The 18,121-nt window shown below is 45.1% G+C and overlaps 2 protein-coding genes and 2 pseudogenes across 2 annotated transcripts; all 4 read left to right on the plus strand.

Annotated features, from left to right (window-relative positions):
• Positions 1–3,107: 3,107 nt before the first annotated feature.
• On the plus strand, positions 3,108–4,349 carry LOC143904646 (uncharacterized). The gene has a single exon (XM_077419463.1). The coding sequence runs from the start codon at positions 3,108–3,110 to the stop codon at positions 4,347–4,349; it is 1,242 nt and encodes a 413-aa protein (XP_077275589.1).
• Positions 4,350–6,615: 2,266 nt separating this feature from the next.
• On the plus strand, positions 6,616–8,253 carry LOC143904647 (interstitial collagenase-like). Its single transcript, XM_077419464.1, has 2 exons — positions 6,616–7,417; positions 7,553–8,253. Exons 1-2 carry the CDS (start codon positions 6,616–6,618, stop codon positions 8,251–8,253), a joined length of 1,503 nt encoding a protein of 500 aa, XP_077275590.1.
• A 160-nt stretch (positions 8,254–8,413) lies between these two features.
• LOC143904648 (uncharacterized) lies at positions 8,414–13,465 on the plus strand (annotated as a pseudogene).
• A 944-nt stretch (positions 13,466–14,409) lies between these two features.
• On the plus strand, positions 14,410–17,342 carry LOC143904649 (uncharacterized; annotated as a pseudogene).
• The last annotated feature ends 779 nt before the right edge of the window (positions 17,343–18,121 follow it).

Consider the following 18,121-nt stretch of genomic DNA (forward strand, 5'->3'; position numbering starts at 1 on the left):
GATTGTCGGAAAACGCTCGATAGCTGATCTTGTCCATAGGCTCAAACAATCGTTCGAGGTATCGATACTTCGGTTGTTGCAGAGATTTCGAGTACACGTATACGTTCTCGAAACGTAGACCGTGCGGTTGTTCCAGCAGACTCAGCAGAACGTTCGTCTTGCCGCAATTGGAGGGACCGCAGATGATGCAACGGACGACGTTTGGAAGGAGAGGACCGTGCCTGCGCGATTCTCCGTTTCCTCTCTCGGTCGCGCCCGACACCGCCGACGTTTTGCGATCCAGATTCGAGACTCCTTATCGTCGCCATCTGTCGCACGAATCGCATGTTTGCCCTCTCTCTTTCTTTCTCAGGTTTTTTCGCTCGGTTCGTTCGCGATGAGTCTCTCTCTCGATCGCCGAAAACAAAAGGAGAGGGAAGCGCGGACGTCGCTTCGTTTCGTCACGCGTGCGCAAACGTCTCGCGCGCGAATATAAGTAGCGCGAACGTGTCGCCGTATCCGTAGAAAAAAAAAATTATTTTCTAAAAGCAACGAATCGTTCGCGCGCATCGGCGAGATGTCTCACAGTAGTGTGTTTCCTATACTGGTGGACGGTTACGAAATTCTAAATCTAACGGTGGAGGAGTTGCAATACGTTCCGAAGGTCCTTCTGTTGCGTCAATTTGGGAGATACGTGCACCTGTTGTGGGACCGTTTGCCGGAACATATACGAGCGGATCCCAAAGTTCAGAGATATCGCCCGTGCATGCGACACTACAATCGTCCGTGGCAGTGAACGCACATAGACGGTCCGCCGCCGCTCATCAAGGACTGCCACGAGTGCAATCGCTTTCGCCCTGTAAACGGTGAATCATCGACTTCCCGTTCAAACTAAGAAGAAGCGAATCCTTCTCCGCGACCGAATGCGCGGCACCAGTCTGTTCAATCGCGCGATAAACGCTTTTCCCTTCGAACTGCACATACCCGGTTTTCAGTTTTGCGGGCCCGGTACGCGTCTAGCGAAAAGACTAGCGCGCGGCGAAGAAGGCATCAATCCGTTGGACGCGGCGTGTGCGGAGCACGACGTTGCGTATTCGCGAAGCGGCGAGCTCGCCGAGCGACACGTCGCCGATCGACGGCTCGCCGAGAAGGCGCGCGAGCGCGTCACCGCGAAGGATTCCACGGCCGGCGAGAGACTCGCCGCGGCGGCCGTATGGGCGGCTATGAAGGCGAAGACGAAGCTGGGCATGGGTATGGAACGCAAAAGGAAAACGAGAAAAGGAACGGGATTGAGGAAAAAAGCGAAGACCGGAAGGAAGAGCGAAAGGAAGAAGCGGAGGATACTTCCGACGGCAAAACGCGGCGGCTTTTTGCTCTTTCTACCGATGTTGGGCGCTCTCGGTTCCTTAATCGGTGGCGCGGCCGGCGTTGACAAAGCGGTGAGCGCCAACAAAGCGGCGCAGAAGCAACTCGACGAATTGCAGCGACACAATCGCGCGATGGAGGGTCGCGGGTTGTACTTCGCGTCGTATAAGAAGCGCGGAGGTGGAGCGAGGAGAGTCGGCAAAAAAAAAGATCTCGCGTAAGAAGGCGAGGTTAGCGCGTCTACCTTCGTACGACGTCACGACTGACGAGCAGTTCGATCGAGCGGCGCGTCGCCTGCGCGTGCCGTTCTTCCGCGGGGTGTTTATGCGCGACGCTCTGTCAACGAGGGTGCGACGCGTGGAGTGCGGCATCGTGAACTTTGACGATGCGGTGGGCCCGGGCACGCACTGGGTCGCTTACGCGAAAAAAGGAAACTCGGCGATCTACTTCGACGCTTTTGGAAATCTCCGTCCGCCGAGGGATCTCGCGCGGTATCTCGACGACGGTGGCGGCGAGAGCGCGATCGTGACGTACAATCGTCGCGCGTTCCAAACGTTCGATCAAAAATTCTGCGGGCAGCTGTGCCTGCGATTTCTCCGCGAGATCGATTGGGGGAGCGGTGGAAAATCGACGTTTTCCCGCGATGTCGCTGACTCTTACGTTGACCGGGACCAGCAGCGTTCTCACGGCGAGTCACTTTCCCGCTTTGGATCTGAACGACGGCGATTACGAGCTGGGTTTGGCGACTTTTGAGACGTACAATTCGATACCGAACGTTACGTCCGCGAACAATCGCTTCTACTTCGGCGAGGACGACCGGAGAATCGTCGTTCCGGAAGGATCGTACGAGCCGTGAGCAGATATCTGCGCGCCGCTCTTCTCTATCGCGAACGTCGCGAGAGGGAAAAAATTAAAGAAAAAGGAAGAAAACCGAGGACCGACGACGCCGGACGGGCGACAGAAAAAAACCGAACGGAGAAGGACGAAGACGACGACGACGAAGTTTATAGCGTATACGAGAACGAAAACGACGACGGTGACGGTTATGACGTGTACGAGAACGACGACGGTGGCGACAGAGTACTCGCTCTTCGCGCCAACGAGAATACCATGAGGAGTGAGATAAAGTGCGCCTACCGAGTGAATTTTACAAAACCGAACAACATCGGTTCTCTCTTGGGTTTCTCGAAAGATTGTATTCTAAAACCGAACAAATGGTACGTTTCCGACGGACCCGTCGACGTCATAAGCGTGAACAAAATTCGCATCAAGTGCAGCATCACCGCGAGAGCGTACAGCAACGGACGCTCGGTGCACGCGATACACGAATTCGCGCCGAAAGTTCCACCGGGATATAAACTGTCGGAGACCCCGACGCAGATCATTTACCTTCCGATCGTCGCGCGAAACGTTACCGATATCACGGTGCGAGTCGTGGATCAGAAAGATCGCTTGATCGACTTTCGCGGCGAGGAGATAACGATCAGACTGCACGTACGTCGTTGTCACGGTTAGTGTGTGTGTGCGTATCCCCGAAAATAGAGCGAGAGGAGGGATGCTCGTTCTGAACGGATCTAGCGCGAATTGTGCGAACGAGCGAGCTAGCCCGTTGTACGACGAGATCGATAGCGCGGGGAAGAGAAGAGGCGGGGGAGGAAGGAGAGCCGTTCTCAGCGACACTAACGTTAGGTTCCTACGATCGCTGGGTTTCGCCGTGAGAAACGCGTCACCGTCGAGCCGTTTCTACCTCGAAAGGAAAAATCATGGCCGACATCCTGAGTATCGGCGGTGAGCCGATCTTTGACGAGCGCATCGTTGGAATCGAGACTCACACGTATAACCCGTACGTCAACACAACGTTCGGACACAACGACGAGATACGAATACCCATACAGCAGCAGGATCTGTATACGCTGCCGTGCGACAGTTTTCTGTACGTCGAGGGACGACTCAACGACGACGGCGCGACGAATGAGGAACAATACGCGAAATTAGTCAATAACTGCGTCGCGTTTATGTTCGACGAAATTCGATACGAGCTCGACGGCGTGGAGATCGACCGGTGTAGAAACGTCGGCATAATCAGCACGATAAAAAACTATGTGTCGCTGACCGTCGAACGAGCCAGAAAACTGCAGAACGCTGGATGGAGTTATCCGACGAGCGAATCGAATCTGAACAACGCGTCGCATCAATTCAACTTTTGCGTACCTTTGAATATTCTTTTGGGTTTCTGCGAGGACTACAGACGCGTGGTAATAAACGCGCGACACGAACTTATCTTGATACGCTCTCGTAGCGACCACAGCTGCATCGTAGATTCGAAAAAGACCGTGCCGAGAGATCCTGCCAAGGATCCTAAAATTACGTTGTTGAAAGTGCAATGGTGTATGCCTCACGTGGCGCTAAACGACGTGACTAAATTATCGCTGTTGCGAACGTTGGAAAGCGTACGATATCTGAGCGCGGGCTTTCGCTCTTGGGATCTGTACGAATTTCCCCTGCTGCAAAGCACGACCAAGCATTCGTGGGCCGTGAAAGCCGCGCCGCAATTGGAGAAGCCGCGATACGTCATATTCGCGCTACAGACCGGACGGCGAAACGAATTCGCGGGCGACGCCTCGAGGTTCGATCATTGCGCGCTCGCCAACGTGAAATTGTATCTCAACTCGGAATTCTATCCCTACGACGATGTGAACGTAGATTTCGAGAGCGACAAGTTCGCCGTGCTGTACGAGATGTACGCGAAATTTCGAGGAGCGTACTACAGGAACGGTCGCGACAACGCGCTCTTCTCTCCGCGCGAATTCGCGCGGGTAGCTCCGCTCGCAGTGATCGATTGTTCCCGTCAAAACGAATCGGTAAAGAGCGCCACCGTGGACGTGCGTATCGAGTTCGAAAACAAGGAAAACGCTCCGCCGAAAACCACAGCTTTTTGTCTCATCGTTCACGATCGCGTCATCGAGTACAGTCCGCTGACTAACGTAGTGCGCAAAATTATCTAACGGAAAATCCCGGGGAAACTGAGAATGCGATTGCGAGAATACCTCATCCGGGAAAACGAAAAAATGTGACTGTGGGCGTGTTTTTAACCCGGAAACGAGAAATATATAAATTCGTGGGCTCCTTCCATCGTTTCTCAGACTCTGTTAGGAACGAGCAACTTAAACGAACGTCTGTTCTTTAATTTTTTTCCAACGCGTGTCGACGCAATAGCAACAGCGGCAACGACGACGACGATTTTCGTCGACCTGCAAGGATTCACGGTGGGCGACAGATTCATCGCGAAGGAGGTGGCCGTGCTGCGAAGCAAGACGCGCGTGCTCACGCATCACGTGTTTCGCGCACCGATGCGTTGGAATCTGTTGACGAGCTCCGAGAAAGCGAGGGCTAGTTGGCTGATTGCGAACCATCACGGCCTTCGTTGGGAGGACGGCGACACGGACGATCGCGAGGCGAGGACGATCATTCGACGCGCGGTGCGCGAGACGGAGGAGACGCCCAACGCGCGAATATACGTGAAAGGTCTCGAGAAGAAGAGATGGCTGCAGGAGATTTTCGGCGACGTCGACGCGACGATCGTGACCGTCGACGCGGAGTACGAGGACGTCGATCGGTTGGAGTCTCTTCGGCGTCACCAACGGTGCTGCGCCATGGAGAACGTGATGAAGTTGCGCGATTGGTGGATCGAGCGACACGAATGTCTCGCCAGCATCGACTCCGCGAATTTAAATACGTAAAAAAACGTTATATATATTACTGGTTTAATATACTTTCATTTTTAATGTATTAATCGTTTTTATCTTCTTGCGTTGCTCGTTTCTTTTTATTTCGTACATATTGTGTTTAATCGTTTATTTTTTTACTCCATATTGTATCATATATATATATATATCCTTCTATCTATGTTTTATCGAATAAAGATCAACGTAAAATCTATGACAAACGGTGTTCTTCTTTTCGCATACCACCTCCGTATTTATATACGTATACATTCTCTTTTCGCATACCACCTCCGTAACGAACGGGAATGTCGAGACGCTCCAGAGCAAAGTGCGGTTAGAAACGCGAGCGAGCAATAATGCCAAGCGTCAGATTGAGTATGCGGAAGGAAGCGGTGAAGAAAACGCGATATCGTTAAAACATTTATTTTCACTGTTAATATTTATATTTGTAATACAATATTATATATATAGCATATTGTACATAAACTTCCGTTGTTTAAATAATTTTTTCAATATATCGTATTACACCTTTTTGACATTGGGTGGCCCAACATACGGGGACATCGTCGTTGATGTGTATCACTGTTTCTTGGCTATTCGAGTTCGAACGATCCCCCCTCGTCGTCGTCTCTCTCGCAACGACCCGCCTCTTCGTGCGTCCAGCCGCGCGATATCCATATGCATCCCACGAAATTTCGTCACAAACAATCTGATCTGGCGAGATTTTATCGCCAATAAAGCCAAAATGGCCCTACGCAAAAAAATACAATTAATAAATATAAATAAATATAAATATGAATAATAAATATAAAATTTATCGTTTGATTATATTATAAAAAATAATTTCACGTTTGAAAGCGATACTCACGTTTTTTCGCGCATTACGGCGTCATCGTCCACGCGAACGATGAGTTCCTGGAGACAGGAAGGCCCCTTTTCCATTAAGCTCTTCAAGCACTGCTGCAACTGCCGCAGCGCGTCGCAATAATCCTCAACCTCCCTCGTCAGGGTTGTGCTGTGATTATGTAATACATCACACGCGTTTTTTAACTCGTTAAGTTTCTCCATCGTCTTGAATTCACTTGAAAAGTGTGGATAGAAGACTATGCCCAAGTCTAGTCTCGAGTTCTTATATATATATGATAAAAAAAAGGTGTTGTGGCAGAAAAATATACTAAGATTAGCATTTAATTGCGTCGAGGAAAATATATGAATAGACGGAAAATACGCATCGAGGAAAATAATTAATGCATTTTATGGCGTCGAGGAAAATATACGAATCGATGAAAAATACGCATCGAGGAAAGTAATTAATGCATTTGTTTTAATCAAACCGACTCATCCGCCGGAATCGTTGACGCAATTTTTTTCTTTATCGGGCCGACTCATCCGCAGGAATCTTTGACGCATTTTTTTTCCACGCCCGAAACCCCCCGCCGCGCCGCCACCTATCCGCGTCGTCGCGTAAACGTTCGCATTCAGATCCCGCTCAAACCGCAACACGCCGTCATCGCGGTTACACCGTCTCACTCTCTCGCTCTCGACGATGCGGCTCGCGCGCATAATCGCGTTAACCGCGTGTTTTATCGCCGCGGTGTGCATCAGTTCAACTATTACAGACGAAAATTACGCGCTCACGTTCGACTACCTGCAGAAATACGGATATCTGTCCAAAGACGTGGACGCGGTTCCGGCTCAAAGACGAAAGGACGTTCTTCGCAAAGCCTTCGAGGATTTTCAGAATTACTACGAATTACCCGGCGACGGAACGCCCAACAACGAAACGCTGCAATTTATGAGAAAACCGCGATGCGGTTTCCGAGACATCCTGAAACACGGAACGAAAGCGAGTCTGTCCAAATGGCCAAAGACGCACCTGACGTGGCATTTTCACTTAGCCGATGGGACCGAACTGAGCACGGCGCGGGCCGCGTTCGATCTGTGGTCGCAGCATTCGGCATTGACGTTCGAACGCTCCAAAACGCCGAATGCCGACATTATAATATCTTGGCGACGCCTACGTCACTATAACACAAATACCAAGATAAACGGAGCAATTTGCTCGGACAAATTCGACGGCCCCGGCAACGTGCTCGCCCACGCGTCTCTCCCGACGGACCAAGCGGGGTTCGTCTCCGAGGTGCACGTCGACGGGGACGAGCCGTGGCACATTTACGTCAACAAACATCCCGCGGATAAGTTTTCCCTGCATTACACGCTGACGCACGAGATCGGCCACTCCCTCGGATTGGTGCACAACGGGCGCAAAACATCGGTGATGTTCGCGATACAACCGGACCAGCAGTATCCGGTGAAGCTCGACCAAAACGACATCGTCGACATTCAACGTTTGTACGGTGAAAAAATTGTGAACGATCCGCCGCGTCGGACGCCGCCGCCGCCGCCGCCGCCGCCGCCGCCGCCATCGCCGCCGTCGCCGGACCTGTGCAGCCTCGATCGCGTGAACGGGATATTGATTTTAGAAAATCGAATGTACATCTCGTACAAGCGTTACGTTTGGTCGATCGATCTGGACGGTAGGACGTACAACGGACCTTTAGCCCTCTCGAATCACATGAGTTTTCTTCACGACAATTACACGCGCGTGACCGCCGCCTATCAATCCCCGTCCGGCGATCTCGTGGTGTTCGTAGATAATTTGGTATACTTGGTTCAATATCCGGAATTTAGTCTGCGGCCAGGTTGGCCGAAGACCCTGCAAGAACTCGGATTTTCCGAAAACACGTTGATCAACGGAGCGGTGAACACCCACAAAGGACGTTCCTTCGTGGTGTTCAACGGTAACTCGGTGGGCAAGATAGACGAATGCCACAAGAGCAAAAAAGTTGCCAAATTTACACCCCTCGAGGTGACGTTTCCTGGAATACCGATCGGCGTGACGTCAATCTTTCGCTACATCGACGGCAATCTGTACTTCACCACTCGGACGCAGTTCTACAAATTCAACGAATTTACGAGGACCGTCTCGTCGGCCGGTAAATTCGATCTGCGGATGCTAAATATCGTCTGCCCTAAGGCCGAACTGCTGCAGCAGTTGCGCGATCTCCTCGATCGAATCGTACGCCTCAACGATAACTCGCTAACGTCGACGGCGAGCGATTATTGGAACGATGACGACACCGGGGTTCGGCTCTCCGATCTCCGCATCCACCGAAGGAAGTAAAGAACCGCGAAAATTTCCCACACCACGCCACGCGCGACATAAGTCAGATTTTTCCTACTTATACCGACATGTCCCTCCCAAGGCATCAGTGTCGCGTCGTCGACCGAATACGACGCGTCGGAAACAAAATCAAAAAAAGGAACGGTTACCGCGGCGCGAAATGTTCTCAACGTTGGCCGATCGACCCGCGCCGAGGAGTATTTCCCCTACGGAGACGGCGGATTCGGAAGCGAACGACAACTGCAATAAAAAGCGGAGGATCAGTTCGATGGACGATCGCCATTATCTTCCTCGTCGCCAAGAGTCGCGTCGCAGCTCTCATCCTTCCACCGACGCGCCCGTCGAGGACGATCGTCGTCGTTATCATCAAGAGTTTCGTTCAAACTTTCGCCCTCCCACCGACCAGACCGTCGAATTGCCCCCTGTGCGCATCCTGACGACGCGTTATCTGCTGACGACGACTGGCATAGCCATAGGTATCGCAATCAAATCGCCTTCGTACGTGGATATCGCCCTGGGAGACAAACAAGGCAGGGAAATCTCCTTGACGCTCGACATGTGGAAAGGACTGGTCGAGCGCAAACGCGACGTATTGTCGTGCATGGAACGCGCTCTCTCCGACGTAACTCATCCCCCCTCGCCGATGTTGATTGGAGGGATGACGCTGCGATTCGGAGTAATCAACAACGGGCCGATCGTATGTATGGAGCTACCCAACCTGGCTCGCGTTGCGATGGTGCGCAAAACCCTGCTCACGCTGTACGATCTCCAATTTTGCGTGGATCGCGTCGTCCGTGCGCTAAGCGCGGCGACCGAGGAAGTCGACGCAAAGTTTTCGCGCTATCGGGAGATAGCCGCCGCCGCGATGAAAATGGAGACTTCGGTTCAGACTGCGATACTGAAGAGCGATTTCTTCAATCCTGACAACATCGTCGACTGCGAGATAGCCGCGCTTTGTTTCCAATCCTTATACCGATGTCGCGTCTACGAAATGTATATATTCGCGCGAGCGAAACAATGTAAACGCGCTTGTAATATTTTTTGAATAAATAAAAAAAACTATATGCGTATCTCATCTGTGCGCTTTGTATTTCTGTTTTCCTCCTTTTCCCTAATCCGTATACCAATTTCCGCGCGACCGCGCTTACCCCCCGCGGTCGCGACGCGGATCGAAACAACCTTCAGTCCGAGAGTAAAATAAGAAAAAAAACACGACGACGACGGGCGCGCGAGACCTCCCGCAAAAAGAACCACCTCGAACGCGTCGTTCTCCCCACCCCCACCCACCGAAACGTCCAGAGGAACGACCTCGAACGAGTTCGAACGAGTTCGGACGCGCCCGAACGCGCGCGAGCGACGACGCCGAAAAAGCAAAAAGAAAAAAAAACAAACGAGAAATATATCGGCCCTCCACGATTCTCCAAAACGGTCGGTAACGGCGCAAGCGCCGGTCCGAGCGCCTCTTCGGCAAAAAAAAACGAACGCGCGCGAGCGACGACGACGAATAAAAAGAGAATATAAACAAACGAACAAAACGTATATGCAACGAACCGCCGTTGGCGGCCCTGCCCCGCGCCGAACCCCCGTTGGCAGCCTTGCCACACCCAATCTTACGTAAAGTGTTCCCCTCGCGTCGCGCTCTCCCTCTCGCCACGTTTTCTCTTCCCCCCGCATAGCCTCCCCACCGGTGACCCTTTACACCGTCCCTCGACCCCCTCGCCCACCGCTTACGGCGCTCCCCCCGCGGCAGCGAAGCCCCCCCCGACCCCACTAACCGCAACCCGAGATCCCTGAGCTCGGAGTACCTATTGCTATACTACTTATATATATAAGTATATGCGGAAAATATAGAAATGGGTATACAACAAAGTATAAATTAGAGAATATCGCGAAAACTCGCAAACCTCGTTTTCTCTTTTTAACGGCGGAGGGATGTTGTAATCTAAAATTACAACGGGTAATTATTAAATTATTTATAATAAAACTATAGAATAGCCTTTCGAAAGACTTCGAGGAAATTGTTTTTCCTCGTGTGCGTGCGAGATATAGTAATTGTGAAAAGCAAATACAAATGTAAGTTAGTGAGTGTAAAAAGGGCACTGAAATAAAGCTTCAGTATAAAGTAAAAAAAAGTGAAGTTCATTCAACAACGCCTACACCTTGTTTCACCTGCGATTCCGAGCTCTTCCTAGTCTGCCCGCCTGTGCCTACCGAGTTCCAACTCGTAAGGTCAAAAGATTCCAAAAATAATAAACGTTTTGCCGTAAGCCGTCACCAACCGGCGACGCGGCACAACAGAATGTTGATGAAATAAAATTTTTTATTACACAGTTGGAAGCTGAAACAAAGAGTATAGAGAAAGAGCAATTAGAGAACAGAAGCTAGAGCACAGAGAGCGAAATTAGAAGCAGACGTAAAACCTGTAAAGTGCTACCGGTGCAATAAGTTACGACATATGGCTGAGGACTGCCCGCTGACTGAAACAGGAGTTTGGTTCTGTTACTATTCCCAAGAAGTTAAAGGTCACAAAGGAGAAGACTGTCCAAACTCCGAACAACAGGCTGGAAGATATAGAGGAAAAAGGTATAAAAATACAAATTTTAATAAAAATAAACCGAATAAAGCCGAACAAACAAGCACCAAAAGAGTAAATAATAGAGGAAAGATAGTTAAATTAGACAACAAGGCTAAAGCAAAAAAAGCAACAATAACCGCCAAAGCTAAAGAAAATAAATCAGAGTCAGGTACGATTAGATTAATAAAGAGTAGAGATATTTCAAAAGAATTAATTAATTTTATAGCAGATTCGGGAGCAACCGATCATATTGTTAATAAAAGCGTGATTCTGTCAAACTTTGAAAAGTGTGAAGATCAGATTATCAAATGTGCGAATACAAATAAATTTGCAAATATTGTAATAGACGGTAAAGGAGATCTTTTGTTGCAAACGGGAGAAAAAGAAGAGAAAGAAATTAGATTAACAGAAGTAATAACAACAGGAGATGTATCAGAAAATCTACTGTCTTTGAAAAAAATAGCAGAAACTGGTTTTAGCATTTATTTATTGTTAGATGATAAGTTGCTTAAAGTATATAATAAGCAAACAAATAAAGTAATTTTTAGAGGAAATTATAATAAACGATCCTAATTGGACGATACAATTTGAGGTTAAAAATAACAATGTAGAGAATAATAGTAGAGTAGAATGTGTGTGTGCAGTATATAGATGTAGAGCAAAGATAGTGTCACATTGTGAGTCCCCTGAACAATCACAGACAAACATTCAAAACAATGAGTTATCAATTTCGAAGGGAGAATTAAAAGAGTATGAAAATGTTGGATCTGCGATTGGGAGGGAGAATGAGGAGGAACTCACAAGTGTGAATGAAAATGTACAGCATGAGACAAGTACAGAACTCAATCAAACGGTTAAATTAGAAGATCTACAATCGTTAGAGGATATAGAAGAAATGTACGAAAGTTCAATAATAAAGAAATCAGAGAAAACAAGAAGAATAAATGAGGCGATGTTATGGCATGTTAGATTGGGTCATGAATCACTAAGCCATCTAAAAAGATTACAGAAATTAGATAAGAGATTAGAGAAAGTAGAGTTAGATGATTCCATATTAAAATGTGAGGTATGTATAATGGCAAAAATGGAAAAACTGCCATTTAGAGAAACAAGAACTAAAGCACAAAGACCACTTCAAGTCATACACACGGATATTATGAGTCCGATAAAACCGACCTCATATCCAGGACAAAAGAGATTTATTATTGTATTCATAGATGATTGTGGCGGTCCACGCCACCAATAATACATCCCTACCGCGATGCCTGCAACACCGGCAGTTCGCAGCAACGCCGCTAGGCGTCGCATTGCCGGGGCAGCTTCGCGAGTTCTAATTTCTGCACCGACGAGTATAAAGGGAGACCCCCTACGGGCTCGAGCAGATCTTCCCGGTGCTAGTCGCCAAGTTAGCAATAGCGCTAGACGCTAGGCTAACCACACGGCGCGAGTCGCCCGGTCCACAGCGCAAGACGCTGACCGAAACTCCACGGCGCGAGTCGCCCGGTTGTAGCGCTAGACGCTCGCCAAAAAACCTACGGCGCAAGTCGCCTGGCCACAGCGCAAGATTCTTCCCGGCGCGAGTCGCCGAAGGCACAGAGCGCTCGGACGCTAAAGCCTATACAGCGCTAGTCGCTTACACGGCGCAAGATGCCTGCTCCTCGGCGCTGGCCGCTTACACAGCGCTAGCCGCTTCCTCGGCGCTGGTCGCCTTTACAGCGCGAGTCGCTTCCTCGGCGCCGATCGCCTACAGCGCTAGCCGCTCCCTCGGCGCGAGTCGCCCGCACACGGCGCTAGTCGCCTACGAGACGCAAGTCGCCCGGCCAACCACGGCGCTCGGTCGCCTTCGACTTTCACAGAAACCAGCCCAAGGAAGGAAGGAAGAAACGCGGCCACGCAGACCAAACCGACAGGAGGCAGAATCATTCTCAAGCAAATAACAGTAAAAACACTGACACATTCACAGTTGTATATAGTGTAAATATATATCAATCGTTAAATGCAAATCTGTGTCATCCTCCTTGCTACCTCTTTGCGATTCACAATCTTTGGGCCAACTCCTACTCACGCACCAGTAGCTGAATAAGTTAAAATAAGCATAGCTGACTAAGGTAGAATACCGCTCGGCAAAAGTAGTAGCGCCCACCAAAATGATCATTCTAGATTGGCGAAAGCATACTCATTAAAGACGAAAGACGAATCTGGAGAGGCTTTAGAGAAATACCTTATACATGCCAGAAATTTACTAGTAAAAAAAAAAAAAACTATGCTACGTAAAGTAAGATCAAGGCAAGGGGTTTACGGGAGGTGCGTTTAGAGAAGTACTGGAAAGAGAAAAGATAGAAAACATATTTGCGCCACCGTATACTCCAGAGCATAACGGAGTAGCCGAAAGGTTCAATCGAACATTACAAGAGAGAATAAGAATATTTATGTTCGACTCCGGATTACCGAAAAGTATGTGGGAGCTAGCAGTTGACGCTGCTGTGCATGCGTACAACAAATCTCCACACAAAACTATATAGTATGAAATTCCACTGAAGAAGTTTTCACCAGAGACAACCTGTCACTTAGAACAGCTTAAAAGATTCGGATGCATTGGGTATACAAAAGTACCGAAGCCCACATCAAAATTTGATATAAGAGCAATTAGAGGAATATTAGTTGGATACACTAATACTAGAGAAAAGAAAGAGATAGACCAAGAAAACAATCAATACAGTTAGATAAACAAAAACGAAAGAGTGTGCAAAGAGGGAGTAACGCTCCAATGACTAGAAGTATAAAACTAAGAGGAAATATATGTGATTTATCAGAGAATATTAGAGACAATCAAGTGCAAAAACCGATAGAGGATATTAGTTTCGCTAATTATAGTTTCGTAGAAACAAATAAGTGTCAGACAATAGAGTGTGAAGATGAATTACATCAATGTCTTGTGGCATCGTTGAATAGAGAGCCCGTCACTTATGAAGAAACTATGTCAAGTAACGAAAGAGAGAATTGGAAAATTGCAGTCAAAAAGGAACTTGAGTCTATGTATGCTAATCAAGTGTGGGAACTTGTCGATAGACCATTAGAGAAATTAGATGAAAAATGACCCAACATAATAGATTCAAAATGGGTATTTAAAAGAAAATTAGAGGCAAATGGATCTACCAGATTCAAAGCAAGACTTGTGATTGGAGGTTGTAAAGATAAAAACGCGTATGATCTAAAAGAGACATATGCACCCGTTTCAAGACTGTCACTGGTTAGATCTATATTGGCAATAATAAATAAGTATAACTTATACGCTTGCCAGCTAGATGTTAAGACTGCGTTTTTAAATGGAGTTCTAGAAGAAGAAATATATATGGAGATTCTAGAGGGAATAGAAGTGGATGAAAACACCAAGAAAACCAAGGTGTGTAAATTAAATAGAGCTTTGTATGGATTGAAGATAAGTCCAAAAAGATGGAATAAGAGATTTTCAGAAGAGGCTAAGAAACTTGGATTAGAGAATGACTTACATGAACCATGCCTGTTCACATGGAGGAAAGAAGGAAAAATGGTAGTAGTACTGCTTTATGTATGTGGATGACATGCTGGTCGCAAGTAATGACTTAGAGAAATTAGAGGAATTTAAAGGCAAATTAGATGAAACATTTGAGACTAAGGATCTTAAAGAACCAAAGAGCTTTTTAGGAATCACAATCGAGAGAAATAAAGAAGACAAATATATGAGTATCCATCAAGCACGATATACAGAAAGTGTGGTGAAAAAGTTCCATATGGAGGAATGTAAACCGCAAAGTACTCCTATGGTCACTAGACAGGTAAGCAATAAAAATAAAAGGAGCAGATTAGAAGAATCGAACAATGAAGATGTGATCCAAAAAGAAGAAATAAAAAAAGTCCCTTATAGAGAAACTATATTGGAAGTTTGATGTATCTAGCAAACGCTACAAGACCTGATATAGTCTTTGCAGTAAACTACTTGGCAAGAAAACAATTAGAGCCTACAGAAGAAGATTGGCAAGATGTGAAAAGAGTATTTAGATATCTGAAAGGAATGGTAAATAAAGGACTGATATTTAGAGGAAGAACAAACGAACTAGAAACATTGACAGATGCAAGTTTCAAGGATTGTACTGATTCTACATCTACTGGAGGATATATTATCAAGCTATTTGGAGATGTGATAGCATGGAGAAGTCATAAACAGACTTATGTCACACTCTCTACATGTCAAGCGGAATACTTAGCAATGAGTGAGGCATGTCAAGAAGTGATTTCACTGGACAAGTCACTCAGACATGTTGTTGGAGAAACGTTCTTTCCGTCAGTAATATGGTGTGATAATAGAGCTGCAAGAAACTGCATTAAGAAAAATGGAAGTCACAAACTTAAAATGTTTGATGATGAACTAGAGGAATTAAAGAGAAACTTAAAAAAAAAGAAGATACTGGAAACCGAAAGCACATGGCAGATACTCATGGAGATTTTGTCAAACAATGTGTAGATCAAGGGAAAGTAGAAGTTAGATGGATAGAAACTAGAGAAAACTTAGCTGATATCATGACTAAACCGTTACCTTTGGAAGAATTCGCATATCTTACAATTAGAGATAATATAGCGAATTTAGAGTTTGAGAGCAATTAAAAGCAAAATCTTACTCGGAACTAATATTTTGCCATTTTTCAGATAAGATAGAGACTTAGAGGACCCGAGCCCACTACCCGCACAAAAGGAGGGAGTGTTGGAAAGATGCTTTGTGCGAGTAGAGCACTCGCGCCCTTCCAGAGGGCACTGCGCGGCGCAGCAATGCGGGCGCGCACGCCGTACGAAGCGACTGACAAGAGTCTGAGCTCATCGCGTGCACACGTGTCTTATACGGTGTCTTATTCGCTCTGTGCGTTTGGTTGGAGGGGATAGCATGAGCTACGAAAGCGCTCGGGTGAGAGAATAGTGAACTCAGGGTGGAATATTTTCCTATTCAATTAGGCGTATTATTATTAAAAATAGGTCATCGTAGTTGTTGCGTCAGAAGTTGTAAAAATAATGAACTGAAATAGGAGTTCCAGTAATTAAAGTGACATAAATACCGCTGTGCAGTCAACCTCTAATTATATAGTAACAATCATACGCTACGTTTACGCGAGCGTTACTTCTGTAGTAATACTTACGATAATTCGTTCGCGTAAACGGGATTTTGTAGTAAATTATGATAATTTACTCCGCGTAAACGAGTGAATTATCGTAAGTTTACTACAGAAGTAACGCTCGCGTAAACGTAGTAATATAGATTATGCGCGTATAGCAATTTTTACTTACCGAAATTATTAACAGTAAAATGTAAAAAAATACACTGCATCTATTGCACAAGAAGCTTTGGTAATAATCAACATATAATAATAAACATATCTCATATCTCATCGTTGTTTCCACTTTTATTGCATGGTGATAGCGGTAGATGGCGCTGAAACGCACGGAGCAAATACTGTGTGTAGAGATAGAGTCGAGAATAAAGAGTTATAATAACAGCAGATAGAGAAGTCGTTCGTTATCAATCACCACCACCATCTCGATCCCTGCGGAGAGCATAATTCCAACAGATTGAAAATTATTTATTTTATTTGTATCTATAGATTTCCAACGAATCTAGATGTTCGAAAAAAGTGGGTTGAACCATTATTTACTTTGAATAAGCAAGAAAGTGCACAAAGGATGCCAAAATTGAGCAAAATATGTAAATTGCACTTTTCCGATGATTGCTTTGAACAATTTGGATTTAGTCACGTTCACTTAAAACCAAATTCAATACCATCTAAATTTCCACGCTTGCAAAATAATAGGTAATAATGTGGTTTTAATTTTATAGAATATGATTAATCAATTATTGTATTTATCATTTTTATATTTGTATAATGTATATTATATATATTTTGGATAAATCCACATCACGCGATGTACAACATAACTTACTGAAGGAAAGAGTCGAAAGGGCTATAACAATTAATGTTGATGATAATAACCAAAAAATTAACGTTAGTGGAAAAGTTGACAGCATTAATTCAACAATTCAGCTTGTCAAAGAAGTTGAAAGCATCAATTCAATAACTCCATAAACAACATTCATGGATCGGTAATAACATAATTTTCATTGCATGATTCTTGTTGTCGTTATACTTATTAATTAATTTTGCATTCATAGTTTGGAAACTGAAAATGTGGAATTGTAATTTCAATATGGTACTCGTGAACGTATAGAGATATGCAAAACTCCAACAAAGAAGAAGATACGATATCCTGGTGATATAAATAATAAAGATACCATTAAAGATATGACGCACGTACAATAATAAAATCAATGAAATTATTGAAGCATGCCTGTGTGAAAAAAAAATTATACGATAAAACTATTGCAAAATGCACAACATCGTCAGAAAAAAAAATAGAATTTCTTCAAATATAATTAATGAAACTCAAGGAAAAATGTCTTTTGTCAAATTCTTCTGATATTGTGGAGGTTTAGGCTAAAAAATTAAATAAATTTAAATTTTATAGTAGTAATAGTAGTGCATAAGATATTTTGGACTATAATATTATATACTTTATTTCTCTAATTGTTAGAAATTATAAGATTGATCGCGCTATGCGTTCATCTTCTCTGATCACCGAATCAGATAAGTATAAAATTGCTTAAACGCATGCATGTGATTGCCATTTCAAAAAAAGTAAAAAAAGGGCGCCAAGTACACGCGTGGTTGTTACCTCGAAAAAAAACCCAAGTGGTAGTATCATTAATTTTATTCAAAAATAAATAAAATTTATTCTAACCTAGGTGGTAGTAGCTTTAATTTTTTTAAACAAAATTATTAAATTACAAAATTGTTACTTTATTTAATCCAAGTGATATCTACTTCGAAAAAGCCTAAATAACAAGTAGTATCTATTAAAAAAAAAAAAAAAAAAAAATGTGAAATCTTTTAATACTGCGCCAATTACAAAGAGAATATATACCTAAAAAAAAACCAAGTGGTATGTATCTTTGTATTCCTGAGAGTCTTTCTATCAACCCAAGTAGTAATATAATAGTTTTAATTCTCCTTGATAAAATTATAATATTACAAAGAATTATTTTAATCACAAAGAATTAAAGAGGTAACATTATAAAAAATAAAAATATTTAATTAAAATAAAATAAATAAATTTTTCTTGTAAAAAACTTGGCGCTGCTTTTTTAAGGTTTAGAACCTTTGCACAAGACTTTCGTATGGCAACGTAGTGTAACGAAACGTGGGTCAACGCACA

Source organism: Temnothorax americanus, unplaced genomic scaffold (assembly GCF_048541705.1).
Source record: "Temnothorax americanus isolate GAGA-0224 unplaced genomic scaffold, ASM4854170v1 Scaffold55, whole genome shotgun sequence".
NCBI lineage: Eukaryota > Metazoa > Arthropoda > Insecta > Hymenoptera > Formicidae > Temnothorax > Temnothorax americanus.